This window comes from Leopardus geoffroyi, chromosome A2 (assembly GCF_018350155.1).
Source record: "Leopardus geoffroyi isolate Oge1 chromosome A2, O.geoffroyi_Oge1_pat1.0, whole genome shotgun sequence".
Classification (NCBI taxonomy): Eukaryota; Metazoa; Chordata; class Mammalia; order Carnivora; family Felidae; genus Leopardus; species Leopardus geoffroyi.
Genome location: NC_059331.1, coordinates 144,421,033 through 144,436,463, shown reverse-complemented (window position 1 = coordinate 144,436,463; position 15,431 = coordinate 144,421,033). Strand labels below are relative to the sequence as shown.

General features: G+C 39.5%; 1 protein-coding gene across 5 annotated transcripts in view; it reads left to right on the top strand.

Moving 5' to 3' along the window:
• Positions 1 to 15,205, top strand: part of ZNF800 (zinc finger protein 800) — a 52,872-nt gene extending 37,667 nt beyond the window's left edge. For 4 of the 5 annotated variants that reach the window (XM_045495509.1, XM_045495507.1, XM_045495506.1 and 1 more), the window contains exon 6: positions 11,286 to 15,205. In XM_045495509.1, coding sequence (XP_045351465.1) covers positions 11,286 to 11,472 — 187 coding nt within the window. In that variant the 3' untranslated portion in view covers positions 11,473 to 15,205. Of the gene's footprint in view, positions 1 to 3,274; positions 3,804 to 11,285 lie in introns of those variants that run through there. The other variant, XM_045495514.1, reaches the window with a different exon arrangement.
• The last annotated feature ends 226 nt before the right edge of the window (positions 15,206 to 15,431 follow it).

Here is a 15,431-nt window from a genome sequence, read left to right as displayed (position 1 = left end):
AAATCTGTAAGACCTATTTTAAAAGATTATTTTTAGAAAGGAAATAACCTTCTTAAAATAATAAAACAACCTGTTAGTGTTCTGAGACTGAACAAGATGTGTTTGTTGAGTTCCATACCTTTCATATGTTCGGGATTTGTTTGTGATTTAGTCCCTGTGCTTCTGATCAAGGCAGAAACTATTTCTGAAAACTAGGAGGAAGCCATGTCACTAAACTAATAGAATCTGACATAATCCATATGATAAACTTAATTTAGTATCCACAGCCAGATTCTAAGGGGGAAAATATGCTATTAAATATTGAACAGATGATTTAAATATATTGATTTTATTTTGCCAAGCTACATTTTTTTGGATGGGTCAATATTTAAGATAACAGTTAAAAGCTAGGTCCTGCACTGTCATATATGTTCCTGTGGCCCTCACTGGTTTCTCCCAATTTCTTTTCACTTCTTTCTGAAGGGAGAACCTAACAATGGAACTTTAGATCTTGCCATTTAGATAGCCGCTAGAATTCTCTACAAGTGGAGGTTTTTGTCCCTTCAGAACTGACATGGAACAATCTGTTCACCTGGCACGGACCAATGGATGTTGAGGAGAGTGTGTAGAATGAGTTTTAAGAAGTCAGCGCTGCTTGGGGCTGAAAGTAATGACGTTGTACTGTAAACCATTTGAGCTATCTAACTTTTGATTAACTTTTAAAATCTGCCTTTGAAGGGAAGGATTCCTGGGAGACTTTCTGTGTCAGGTTTTAATAGAGTAAATTTATGGATGAGTTAGGACCCTTAAAAACTAAAGTCAATAATAGAAATGCTGACAGACTTGAACTAGAAGAGGACAGCTATAATAAAACAACATTTTATTATAACCTTATAATCTATAGTAAAATGGGGGGGGGGAATTTAAAGTTTTCTGTTCTAATGTTTTGAAAATGGTTTCATTTTCTTGTTATTTGAACTTTAATAATGGCCATTAGCATAAACTGAATATCCATGTCAAAACAAGGTACATTGCCATAGCTTAGAATTATTTTAAAGTGGTTTTTTTTGTAATGTTTATTTATTTTTGAGAGAGAAAGACAGGGTGAGTAGGGGAGGGGCAGAGAGAGAGGGAGACATAGAATCTGAAGCAGGCCAGGCTCTGAGCTGTCAGCACAGCCTGACGCGGGGCTCGAACCCATGAACCATGAGATCATGACCTGAGCCGAAGTCCGATGCTTAACCGACTGAGCCACCCAGGCGCCCTGTGTAGAATTATTTTAAATCATAAACTTTTAAGACTTGTTTCAAATCTTTTTTTCTAAATAAATTTGTTTCTAAACATTGCTTTTTTTTCAATATACCCATTTTCACCTCAGTAAGTCACTAAAAGATTATTGAATAAAGGTATTTCGGCACTTGAAAGTTTGTAACAAAAATGCAGAGTAGAATAGAATTTTAGAATACATATTGTCTGCACTGAGGACTTCATTTGTTTAATAACCTTTATATTTGTTGCTATTCTTTCTTGCCCCGTGCCAACATTTTAGACATTTTGTGTAGAAGTTTCTTTTTTTTATTAAATTTTTTTCTTCAACGTTTATTTATTTTTGGGACAGAGAGAGACAGAGCATGAACGGGGGAGGGCAGAGAGAGAGGGAGACACAGAATCGGAAACAGGCTCCAGGCTTTGAGCCATCAGCCCAGAGCCTGACGCGGGGCTCGAACTCCCGGACCGCGAGATCATGACCTGGCTGAAGTCAGACGCTTAACTGACTGCGCCACCCAGGCGCCCCTAGAAATTTCTTACAAGATTTATCATGTTACCAAAAACACACCCAGATTCTTTATCCAGAAGATAATGAATACCTTGAAGTTATGTATTATGCCAAAATTAACATATTAAGTGGTTAAACATTATTCTTTTAAGCTTTACGAGATCACTGGGAGATAGAAGGTAGTGTTTTGCTTTGTTTTGTATTGTTTTGGCATTCCTTCTGATGCAGTAAAATCCACAGCACTTTATTTCATCTGCTAGCCCCAATTCACAGACTTAATCGATAGGAAAGTAAAACTGGCACCTCTTGATTTCCCGGTTTTGTGTATCTTGGGTGGAGCTGACTCCTAAGTGTGTGAAGGTTGTGATAGGAAATGATGCTAGGTACTTGCAAGAAAATACTGGAAGAGGGTTGCCAAACATTTTCTCATACCTCAGCGCCCTGCCCTATTAAAAGTTGCATCTAGATGCATAGTGATCTTGTATTTAGCCTGTTCAGTCACTTTTGATACAGTGCTAGTGTGTCGTCACTCCTACGTAGTAGTAGTCTGCAGAGAAAATTTAGCAACCCTGATTCTCACGTGTTTTGCAAAGTTACCATTTAAAATCAAAGTATGATTAAAACTAAATTCATCATCCTACTACGAGCGCCGACTTGGTCCATGCTGCCATTATCTTGTTGCTTATCACACAGGGTTCAAAATCCTCTTTCTTTTGTGACTCTGTTCTTGACAGCTCCAACCCATGGTGACCTCTTCCTTTGATGAACTCACAACATTTACCTTACCAGTTATTTTTCACTCTCACCCTGTGTGTTACTATTGCATCATTATTTAACTAGAGTGTCCCCCACGATTAGACTCTAAGCCCTTTGAGGCCCAACAGTTTTTCTCCGCAGCATGTGGGATAATGAATGAACGGATCCCCAGGCCTCTTCCTGTTTTCTGTTCTCCAGCTGTCAGTTTGGGTGTCTTTTCTGTCACCTCTTTGTGTCCTACTTTGGTCTAAACCTTCTATTGCTGTCCTCTTGGCTACTCTGGTTCTGTTAGTATCTTGTTTATGAAGATTATCAATGATTTTGGGAGATTCTTGGGCTAACTTTATGGGAATAGGAGGTGATTTTTCAGCTTTTTTTCTTAGGATCCATTTTTAAACTCTACTGCAAAAATTGTACCTTTTTACAATTATTTTTAATATTCATGTATCAAGTATATTCTAGGAGTCTGTATCTTGGAAGCCATAGTTTAGATCTATAAAAAAGGAGGATTAACCTGAAGGAAAGAAGAGAAACATTGTTGCCAAACAGAAAGTTTATTCTCAGACTCTTTTGCTTGCTATGTTGCCTTTTTTTTTTTTTTTTTATATAGCCTCATGGGAACAGAGCAGGCGGAAGTGTAACTAATTACAATATTGTGTTATATAAGTCACTGCAAAGTAAGGCTTATAGTTATTTTTTTTTTTTAGCCACCTGGCATTTTGTATATGCTGTTTTTTGAGCCATAATTCTGTTGAATTGCAGATGGGGACTCTAGAGATTTAGCATACCCTCATTCTAAAGTGGAAAAAGTTGAGGTAAGTGGTTGCACAAGGTCACATGTGTAGTTAATGAAGAATTCAGGAATAGAGGCCAGCTATCTCTTAAAGATTAGTAGGTAATAACACATACATAAAAAAAAAAAACAAAAAAAAACACGGTACTATGAGGTGTTCTGTGAAAGGTAAGTTTTCCTCCTATCCCATCTCTCATTCTCTACCCCAGGGTCAAATTACCAGTTTCTTGGGCTTTCAAGAGTTGTCCTATGTATATATAACCATATAAATGTATAGCTTCCCCTTTATGCAAATGGTAGCATGTTTGTATACACTTTTCTGTACCTTGCTTTTCCCCCCCAGTTTTTCACATGGCAGCATGTCTGAATTTTGTGGACACTGGATATTTTTATTCTTTGGTCCATGAACTTTCATGTTACTATATTGTCTATCATTTAAACAAATAGTTTTTGTTCATATGAATGGACAAATTATTAAATCATTTTTTGTTTCTAGTATATATTGAGTTTCTTGTGTGACCATAATGTAGTATTTCACATTGCTTTCAGAAAGAGATCATGGTTATTGATTTATTTTATGGTATATGTTGAAGTTAAAAGATAAGTGAAATATATATAATAATTATTACCACTAGTTACCAATAACAGCTGATTAGGAAATTTTCTTTTTCATTTGAAAAAGAAGTGACAGGTAGAGTTTTCAGGGAAATGATTTACTTTTAGACTTGTATAAAAATCTTTCTGGTATGTACAAAAATCTTTCTCAGTGCCAGTGAAAGGCAACAATGTTATAAATACCAAACCACAAATGTTTATTTTCTAAATTTTTAAATACCTTTTTTTCCATTTTTTAGAAAGATTTTATTTGTAAGTAGTTTCTGTACCCAACATGGGACTTGAGCTCACAACCACAAAATCAAGAGTTGCATGCTTCACCGACTGAGCCAGCCAGGCGCCCCTATTTTCTGAATTTTTAAATCTCCAACCTCATATGCAAATAACAGAAATAATTTTTCATTTGTTTCTCAAAATGGATTGTAACTATATGTGTTAATCTTGATATGACTCATGATCATCTGTATAAAAATGTATTCTTAATTTTGATCATTCTGGGTTTCTCTTGGCTAACTTATGTATCAGTGCAATTACTGCTTTATTTATTAGAGATTAATGGGGCCTAAAGAACTCCTTGATTTTAGATCTTTTCAACCAAACCATATCACAAAAGGCAAACCCACTAAAAAAAAATGTGTCCCATGCCAGATGTCCGTGATAGGATTTATAGAGGTTAAGTATTTATATTTGGATTTTACTTTAGATAGACAGTAATCCTGCATTCTCCCTAAAGGTGGCAGTACTTCTCAATGCATTATTTACTGAGTAATTCTGTTTGAAAACAGTATTAATTATAATTCTATTACTGATTGGAAAAAAGTTAATCATACTAAAAGTATATTTTCGTAATGCTTTCACAATAGTTAAGATTCAGTAGTAGAACAAATAAGATTGTATTTTTGAGGTTTATAGCATTAGTGCAGCTTTTATGTGTATTATCTTCAAACCTGGACAGTTCTAATTGCATTCTGACTTTGGAATTCTTGGTGTAAGATTGAGAGCTAAAGTCTTGTCAAAAATTGTGATTAAGTCATGGTAGAACCTTGCTATATTTCTAGGTCTCTCTTCTATGGAGATATTATCAGGAAACAAAAACTGACAAAACACCCCAAACAAAAACCAGAACCCTTAAATAACTGTGTATTGTGTGAGACATGGGAATTTTTTTTTTAGTGTTTTTTTTTTTATTTTATTTTAAGAAAGAGCACACACAAATTGGGGAGGGGCAGAAGGAGAGAGAGAGAGAGAGAGAGAGAGAGAGAGAGAGAGAGTGAGTTTCGAGCAGGCTTCACGCTCAGCCTGCTGCAGGCTTGAACCCACAACCTTGGGATAATGACCTGAGCCAAAATCAAGAGGGGGATGCTCAACTGACTGAGCCATCCAGGCACCTGGGAAATGTTTTGATATTTATTGTTTGGTATAAATTTATATGTCTAAATTTTACTTGAATTTTTTTTCCTTAGGTGGCTAACTTATTTTAACAAGTGAAATAAATATTTATTGGTGCTACTAAAAAAAAACAATCTTGGGGCACCTGGGTGGCTCAGTTGGTTGAGCTTCTGACTCCTGATTTTGGCTCAAGTCATGATCCCAGGGTCATGGGATCAAGTCCCATGTCAGGCTCCACACTGAGTGTGGAGCCTGCTTAAGATTCTCTCCTTCTCTCTCTCTCTCTCTGCCCCTCTCCCTTGCTTGCACTCTCTCTCTGTCTCTCTCTCTCTCTCTCTCTCTCTCTCTCTCTCTCTCTCTCTGTCTCTAAATCAGTCAATCCTCAATTTTGAGGCTTTTCTGCTGTAAAAACAAAGCTCTGAATTCACAAGGTGGTGCCCTGGAGTCTGGAGAAACACTATGTTTTGTCCTCCTTTTTCCATCATTTTCATTCCTAAATGGTTCGTGTGTGCGCACATGCGCGTGCGCTGTATGCATGTGCACGTGTATGTGTTTAGTATGTGTTTGAAATCACATAGCATTGTAGTTTGAAGATGGTGAACAAGATAGAGCAGGCCAGCCTCCCCTCCAGGCCTCACAGGTCACTTTGACATGGCTATTACTTTCTAAGGCTGGCCTTGATTATTGGTTGATCTAGCAAGGTGACTGGGTGCTAGAGAACTGTGTCATCTAATGAGCCTCCTAGATACTGGTGTATAAATATTATAGTGCTAGTTTTTTAATTTGCAGGGAGAGGTATCAGACGCACTGGCTTCTCATGTTTATGGCTCAGTGTATTTTCTCCAAACAGGCAAATCTACAGTCTACTAAATTGTAATCAGAAGGTTGCTTGATGGGCATTGAGTCAGCTCACAGTGACCCAAATCAGCAAGTTCTGGTAGTGTGATGCATTCATCTTTCCCAAGGAATATATTTGCCACTCAGACCAGATGTTCAATTTTCAGAACATCCTTTTTACTAGACCAGGCTGCAGACAGATGGCCAGCTTTTGATTTCTTGATTTCTTTTCTTACATAGTTACCATGGACTATCTCCTTTAGCACATTTTTTTTCCATTGGAGTTTAACAAATTTGCATTAATACCTGTAAAACACTTAGCCCAGTGCCTGGCATACAGTAATTAAATAATAACTAATATTAATAAGTATAACTGGTGTTGAGTTCAGGTCACATTGATACTTGTAATATCACAGTCTTTTGGGCCATTTCTTTAGATGACTGATCTGTCTCATCTTTTACACTTTGAGCTATTTTCATTCTTTATTCTTTAAGTCTTTTAACTCCTTAATTTCATTTACCCTTAATATGGAATCCATAAGCTAATTAGGACAATCCTTTTTAGCTCTGAAAGACTTTGCTACCATTTTGTTTTTGAGACTTTCTTTTTCAAGTTTCAGTTTTTTGCTCCCAAATACCTCATTCTCCACAGTTCCCCATCTGCAATGTGAGTCTATTAAAAGAGATGATCTTCAAGTTACTGCTTAGCTCTAGAATATGTATAATTTTATATCTTATTTGAACAGATGATGTTTCAGTTATAGCCCTTTCCCTCTAATCATGCTTACCTTCATTTCAAGCTCTGCTTAAATTCTTTCTCATAGAATGTAAAGTTATTTTGAAAATGGTAGCAGCATCTGGATTCTTAGAATAGCAGGATTGCCATGGAATTGGGAGGTAATGGTTGAAAAACCCAGAGGTAGAGGAATGATGGTGGTGAATTCAGCAGTTGACAGTGACATTACAGGTAGGACACACAGCTGGCGAATCAAAATGTTTTGTATGGAAATGGGTACAGAAAGGAACAGATGAGTTGGTCACTGCAGCAACAATGAGCATTGTCAGCCTTCCCCTCTCCATCCATCTGGGGATCAGTTATTCTTTTAAGAGTGGCGGAATGGATTTAGGAAAACAGTGGAGACATTGCCATAGCTTTTTCTGGTATTCATAAAAATACAGATTATGGTGCATGTTTGAAGCTGGTGGTCTCAGAACCACACTTGGAGCCAACAGTCCTGGGTAGTTACTGTTGTGGGAGTCCAGAAAGTGGAGAGATCATTTCAGACTGTAATGATCGGGGAAAGCTCGTCGGGAGTGGCTTCGGTCTGGGTCTTGAGGGGTGGGAAGTGTTTGAATAGACGTAAGGAGGGAGAAAACATTTTTTTGATGGGTGAAATGCCAAGAACAAAAGCATAGAGGTGAGAAATAATCATACATGATAGGGGAGTGGAGTGGTATAGAGTTTCTTAAATATGGTCCATGAAACAGAATTGAAGCAGTGCTTCTGTCAAATACCACTAACTCCAGAATTAGAAGAAAACGGATGCTGTGCCATTATTGTTCAGCATGCAACTGGATAAACTATTGATGCCTCTCAGTGCATCAAGCTTCATGTTTTCATGTGCTCCCTGATGCCCTCAAGAAAGAATTCCATTTTAGGACCCTTTTTGGAAATTGGAAAGACTGTCAACAGTTTCAAAATAATCCTGTCTTTTTCTCTCTCTAATATTCAAATGGAAGAAAAAAATACTAGCACTCTGAGGGCAAATGTGCACCCATCATATCAGGCATACGTCATGGTTTTCCTGCTTTGATGAGGGAAGGCTAGCCACACGTGACTGTGTCTCATTACTTTCCGTATCAGCTGCTGTCACTACCTTTCCAACAGGTACTACCAAGAAATAGGAAAAGAATATGATGTTTTTCTCTACTAGGCAGAGGTTTGCTGCCTTTCAAGAGGTCTTAATTTAATTTGAAAGCAGGGGAAATAACATTACTTGACTCTAGGTTGAAAGCCTTGGAGGAGGGGTTCGTGGGTGGCTCAGTCAGTTAAGCATCTGACTGTTGGTTTTGGCTCAGGTCATGATATCACAGTTGGTGAGTTTGAGCCCCGCATGGGGCTCTGCACTGGCAGTGAATAGCCTGCTTGGGATTCTTTCTCCTTTTCTCTCTGCCCCTCCCACTATCTCTCTAATAAATAAACTTAAAAAAAATTTTTTTAAAAGTGTTGGAGGAATTTAGTGTTGCAGTACAGAGGTAACCTTAACCTGACAAAGCATTCTTTGGAATTCTGCTTGGGTTCTGTGTACCTTTGGGAGTCAAAGATTTCACTGCTTGTTGCCATGGAGAAAGAAGTTCTAACTGATTATCAAAGAAGACGTATGTGTTGCTGTATCAAAGACCATATCATAATTTTACTTCAATAAGCCAAATATAATTGAAATTTACTACTGAGCAGTTAGAAGCTTTTAAATTAATTTTCTTCAGGAAGCCATTTTTCTTTTACGAAAAATAACAATACGAGGGAGGTATAATCCTTTGTAAATACTGTTTTTTATACATTGCTTATGTTCAGGAAATCAGTTTCCAGTGCAGTGAAATAAAGTATATGGTGTATGCATTTCTGTGCATAATTCTGGAGGACAAAGCCCATATCTTTAATCAGAATCTCAGACTGGTCTTTGACTTTCCTGAAAGGCTAAGAACTAATAATTTAGCTAGTGTGAAGACAGTGGGATGCTGTGGATGAATCTGAGCAAAGGAATGATGGGAAGTTAGAAAGCTCATGCGAAGAATGTGAGAAATAAAGCTTTGGCAGGACTGAAGGGTGATTTAGGGATTCAGATTAGCTCCAGGGTCTGAGTTACCCTAATAATCTGAAGGCAATTTTCTAGATAGAGCTTCTCAAAGGTAGGAACCCTCAGTAATCTTTTGGTCTTCGTGTCTAAGCACAGTACTGAAACAAACAGTACTCAAAAACGTCAAATTAAATAGACTCACTGTATGGAGAATGAAAGTTAGACGATAGCACCAAAAATAAATGCTCTTCCATATCTGTATTCAGTCCTGTTTATGTTAACTGATTTGGTGAAAAATAAGGTTTTTGGAGAGGAAATGCTTTATAAAAAAGCTCATACACCATCTTTTTGTTCAGGAACAGTTAGTTAATACAAACTTTTTGGCCTCTCAGGATTTGTTCTCTGTAAATTTTATTTCTGAAGATCTTTTACTAAAAGTATGCCTCTAGACATGATAATTTTATCCAGTACCTTTAGAGAGAAGGAAACTTGCAGTATGGTGTGGTTGAGTAGGTCATCACTGATTTAAGCACTATTGTAATAAACATCTAAACTTGGATTTGTTCATCATTAAGTAAAATCAACCTGACAACTCTGAGGTCACTTTGGCTTAAAATATCATTGGAACTTCTCTCTCTTAAAAATAAATAAACATTAAAAAAAATTTTTTTTTTAAAAGGGGCGCCTGGGTGGCTCAGTCGGTTAAACGTCCTACTTCTGTTCAGGTCATGATCTCACGGTTTGTGGGTTCGAGCCCCACGTCGGGCTCTGTGCTGACAGCTCAGGGCCTGGAGCCTGCTTCAGATTTTGTCTCTCTCTCTCTCTCTCTCTCTCTCTGCCCCTTCCCCGCTCACACTCTGTCTCCATCTTTTAAAAATAAAAAAAATTAAAAATATCATTGGAACTTATAATGTATCTTGTATCAAATTAACAACACAGCCCTGGAATCCCACCCCTATATTATATTAATATAATTTTATGGTCATCTTTATGCATTTTCCTGGGACAAGGTTTAGCAAAAACCAGACTTCCTAGGTATTAATGACTGCTAAAAATTTAAATGTATTATATTGGAAGACCAAGATGTTTAGACTAGTTCATTGTAACATTTTAATTTGGCTCCCTAATTAATTTGGCTAAGTTCTTTGAAGTCAAAGAGACAATTATTGAATATGTTGTTAAAACGTTGGTATTCTATAAAACATTTGTTCCAAAACTATAATTGTTTTTTTCTGTTTTTAGTAAACTTTGTGTTCCCAAGTCTAACAAACCAAATTAGCTTTGTTAGAAACCCAGAAAGCTTTTTTCCCTCCCTTTTTTCTGAAGTAGAAATGATTACTAGAGTAAAATAAGGTATAACGTCACAAAAGACACTGCTTATGGTTAACTGCGTAATATTTAAGGGACAAGCTGCTTTGTAATACTCTGATGTACTCAGTACCTTTCAGGAAGATAAACTACTGGGGACCATCCATTCATTCTTAAAACCTGATGTCCACTAGTTTTCTAAACAATACGATTATTTTCAGAAATTTGACTTGGGAGAAAGAATGGGAACATAAGAAGGAATAAAGTTTTATTAAGTGTATTGTTTATTATAAAAATAAAATATGCTTATTGTATACAATTTGGGAAGCATATCAAGATTACCTGCGGCCTCATCACCTGGAGATGACCATTTGGGGTTTTTGTCTCCATTATTTTATACACGTGTGGTGTGCTGTGTATGTACACACATAAGTATACACCTCTCCACACACATTACAAATGGGGATGAGAACTGATTTTTTCATTCCGTCTAGTATACTTTCCCATATGATCAGGTATTATTTCCCAGCATTATTTTGATAGGCTAATATCTACTCTAAGAAAGAGTATAATCTGACTGACCTCTTACTGTTGGATATAGGATAGTTCCCGTTTTTCTTTAAATTTTTTCTTTAATTTTCTTCGCCTTTGGTTTTGTTGGTTTTTTTTCCTGTTATAGATACTGTACTGAACACCCTGTATGGAAATTTTGTATGTATTCATAATTATTCCTTAGGGGAAAATTCTAAAACGAGAATTGGGTCAAAGTACGAAACGATTTAAGGGTTTTGATACGTTTTCTCTAATTGCTAAAACACATACGCGACTTCAGCCGGAGGCCGTTTTCCTCCGATCGACACAGGTTTCTGTGCGTCTGCGGGACGGACAACCTGTTGGGCGGAAATGGCATCGCGCGGAGTTCGGGTTTGCGGCGCCCGGATTAGCTGGGAGGAGCCGGCGCGTGTGTCCCGTTTCTAACCGGCGTGTCTTTGTCTTTCTCCATGGGGACCGCTGCCGCCCGTGCGGGCCGAAGCCTCGGGAAGCCGTCGCCCCGCAGCGCCGCCGCCCTGCGCCCGGCCGCCCCGGGGAGCCGCTGCCCGCCCGCGGGCGCCGTCACCACGCGCCAGGCCGCCGCCAGCTGCCGCGCCAAGCTCCGCGGCGGCGCCGCCCGGGAGCGCCAGCACGCCGCCCGCGGCCTCGGGAAGCCCGCGCCGCCGTGAGCGCCGCCGCCCGGCCACCGGCGGGACCACGCCAGCGCTCCGCACCGCCCGAGTACCTCAGGCGCCCCCGCCGCGTCCCGCCTTCTTCCCCGCGCGCCCTGCAGACCGTCCCGGGCTCGGGCAAGTCCGCTCCGACGGCAGCGAACTCCGCGGTGTGCTCAGCTGTTCGCAGACCTCCCTTCACCCGCTCGCTGTGACCGAACCTGGCTCGCCTCACAACTCTTGCCCACGAAGCCCCTCAGGAGGACCGTGTGCCTTAGGGCCGGCGGGTCGGGAGGATGGCCTCCTTGCTAGTCTTTGCTGCTCTCCGAGCGTAACTTCCTCATCCTGCCAAAACCCCGGCTTTTTTTTTTTTTTTTTTTTTTTTTTTTTTTTTTAAGAATCTTCCCACTGGACAGTAGCAACCTCTTTCCCTCCTTGTAATTTATCCACTTCCTAGGCAGTTTCTTTCGTTATTAGTTCTTCAAAGGCCATTTCCCGCTTTAGTCTTCTTCACCTCAAATCCTATCATCAACAAGCTCCTCCCCACCCCTGCCCCACTGTCTGCCAGAGATTGGTTTAGTAAGTGTGCAAATCCCCGATGCCTGCGGGGTCATCGACACAGTCTGGAGTGTGTAATGCGTAACTGTGGTTGAACTCGAACTCCAACATCCTTGTAACTTCCCTCCTTGTAACTTCATCCCCAGTGACCATTTCTTCCCCTAGGAATCAGTCCTTGCCCCCATGGCTCTAGACTGCATCCCGGGAGATCCGCTACCGGGTTTGCACTGAAGCCATGCTCCTCCTGGCTACTCCCAGTCCCTAACTGAGCCTCGTGTGGGTATTAGTGATGGTCCATTCATGTGACATGCAGGACTCCTCTAAGGAGCAACTTTGTCTCGGGGACTCCTCAGCAGCCTGGTTGAACTTTCTTAGAACCGGGCTGCATGCAGTCTAAGGCTCTTCTTGCTGGATCCCCTTCTCCTTTCATAGGTGTCAGACTTGCATTATGGTATGAAGTCCTTCCCCTCCCTGCTCCTGTTTCCTTACCTTTCTCCTTCACAGATGTCCCCTCAATAAAACTCTTGCAAATTGAAGCCTGCCTTGGTGTCTGCTTCTAGAAGGACCTGAGCTAACAGGTTATCAAACATTCCACTCTGATCATCTTCCTATCCTTCTGGATCCCTTGTTTACTGACAGCTAATTCATTAACTTCATTTTCCCCGCTATCAGCCCCTGTTCTAGATTCACTTCCTTCCTTGTCTAGCCTGGATGCCACAGTCCATCATTATAATCCTTGAAATATAGTGCTCTCAGCAATCTTTAACCTCAATTTCTTCCAATTTACTTTCCCTGTAAACTCCCAGCTCTGGGGAAACTTTACCATCTGCCTTCCATGGGCTTTATTGGGACAACTGAACATTTTCTTTAAGAAAACCACACAATGCAGTTAGTTTCACTTTCAACTCATGTTTTCCAACCTCAAATTGGTGCTGTTGTTCCCACTGTAGTTTCAGTTTCCCACTTCTAATGCATATACCTTTTCATCTCTCCTCAAATTTTCTGATCCCTTCCTACCTGTTTACTTCAAACTTCTCTTGGAAAAGAGAAGATAATTGCATAAAAACCTCCTCATCTTCCCACCACAAAACCCTCCTACCCCCCAACCTCCCAACCCAGCTACCTTGGTAACCTCCTCCTTCCTTTTTGTGACTATGGAGGAAATTTCAAATTCCAGCCCCTCTTCTTGTGCTCTGGATCCCGTTCTCTGTCGCCTTTCCAAGGACTTTTCTCCTTAGGTTTTCCCCTTTCTCTCTTCTACATCATCAGTCCCTGTCTTGAATGGATCATTCTCATCTCCCTGCAGACACGTTCCAGCGTCCTCAATCTAAACCACGTCTTTCCCACCAATAGCCATTTCTCAGCTCTCCTTCGTAACCAAACTCTGTGGAGTTATCTTTATATATTGTCTTCATCTAATCTTCCAATTGCTTTCAATCCACAATGTGACTCCCCCTGCCCCACCACTGAAAGTGTCCTTGTTAAGATTACCAGTCACTTCCGTGTTATCCTAACAAAGGAGGATACCTTTCTGTCCTCACCTTGACCACTCTCTGCTTTTTAAATGTTCTGTCTTCTTATCCAAGGCACTGTTGTCTCCTGGTTTCCCTCCTCCTTCACTGATCAGTGTTATACTTCTGCCTGGCTTTGAGAAGTTGAGGTCTCTCACCTCCATTCAGCTCCCTCTTTTCTTTCCATGTACTTTCTCAGGACAGTCTTAATTTCCATCCATTTAAGCACTGTCTTTGTGCTAAAGGGTTCAACTTTGTTTCCCCCCTTGACCTGTAAGTTCTAGACTCATATCTAGTTGTTTGCTTAATATCTTCCTTTGGATAACTCAGATCTTTCAAACTTAACATGTCCAAAATCGAATTCCTCATTCTCATCCCAAACCTGTTTCCCCTCACCTTCTCTATTGCAGTAAATAGCACTGCCATCCAACAACCAAGCACGAAACCTAGGAGTCATCCTTGATTCTTTGATGACTTCTTTTTTACATCAAATAGGCCAGCATAATCTATCAACTTCATCTCCAAAATACACCTTTAATCTGTCTGCTTCTTTCCATTTTCAATGCTAGTATTTAATCCTGATGAGTATTTTTTCTCACTTGATTACTGTGATAGCCAGTCATACCTATTCTCTCTGCTTCTACTCTTGACCCACCACCCACTTCGGCGCATTCTTGGTAGAGTGGAAACAATGATCATAACTTGAGTTGAGTAAATTGTTGCTCACAGGATAAAAGCTAAACCCCCTGCCATGGCTTACAGAGTGCTGTGTGAACTGAACCTTACTGTTCTCTCCACCCCCAACCATGCTCCCCTCTTTATTGCCCACTGTGATGCAGCTGCACTGGTTCTTCCAACATGCCAAGATCTATTTTGCACCTCAGGGGCTTAGGAAATGCTGGTATCTCTGCTTAAGCTGCTCTCCTTGGCTATCCTTTATGTGACACTTAAATACATCCTGAGAAAGCCCTGCCCACAGCATTGCTTGAAAGTAGTTCTCACCACTCTTCTCCCAGTTTTTTGTTTCCTTCATTACTCAATCCCTCTTCTCAATTTGTAACTTTATTTATTTGTTTATTTACTTTTTGTATGTGTGTCTGTTTCTCATTCTGGAATGAATGAGGGAAGAGACTGTGTCTGGATGTCTAGATTCTTCAACACTGTATGTCCAGCCCCTAGCACAACTTGGCACATATCAGATGCACAATAAATACCTGTTGAAGGAACAAATAAACACCTTTGCTAATTTTTTGGTTGGGAGTTCACTTTTTATTGATTTCTAAGAGCTCTTTATATATTAAAATAATCAACTATTTGTTCAATATGCTGCAGACATTATGCCCCTTGTCATATATGTACCAATTTAATTCATGATGTCTTTGATATATAGAAATATTACATTTTCCATTTAGATAAATCTATCTTTTTCTTTCATGATTTCTGCTCTTGGTGATATGTTTTAAAAAAGTCTTCTCAATCTCAATGTTATATAAATATTTGTTTATGTTTTCTTTTCTCTTAATTTTTAAAGATTGAAATCTTTACTCCAAATGGAATTTATTTTTGATATAGATGTGATTAAGGCTCTAACTATTTATTTAGTTGTTGCATCATCGTTTATTGAAAACTCCCTCTTCCATTGTTTTAAACCACATTTACCAAATATTAAATTCTTAAATACACTTGGAGTGTTTTCTGGATTTATTGTTTGTTTGTTGGTTGCCTGGTAGTCTTCTCTATTCCCGAGCCATGCTGTTTTAATTACTGTCATTTCATAATTTGCCTTATTATGTGATTAACTTTTTAATGGGGCAAACGTTACTCTGGGGCAAACATTACTCTTCTTTTTCAGCTCTATTTGTGCATTTATTCTTTCAGATAAACTTTAGCTGTCTTTCAGTCAAGTTC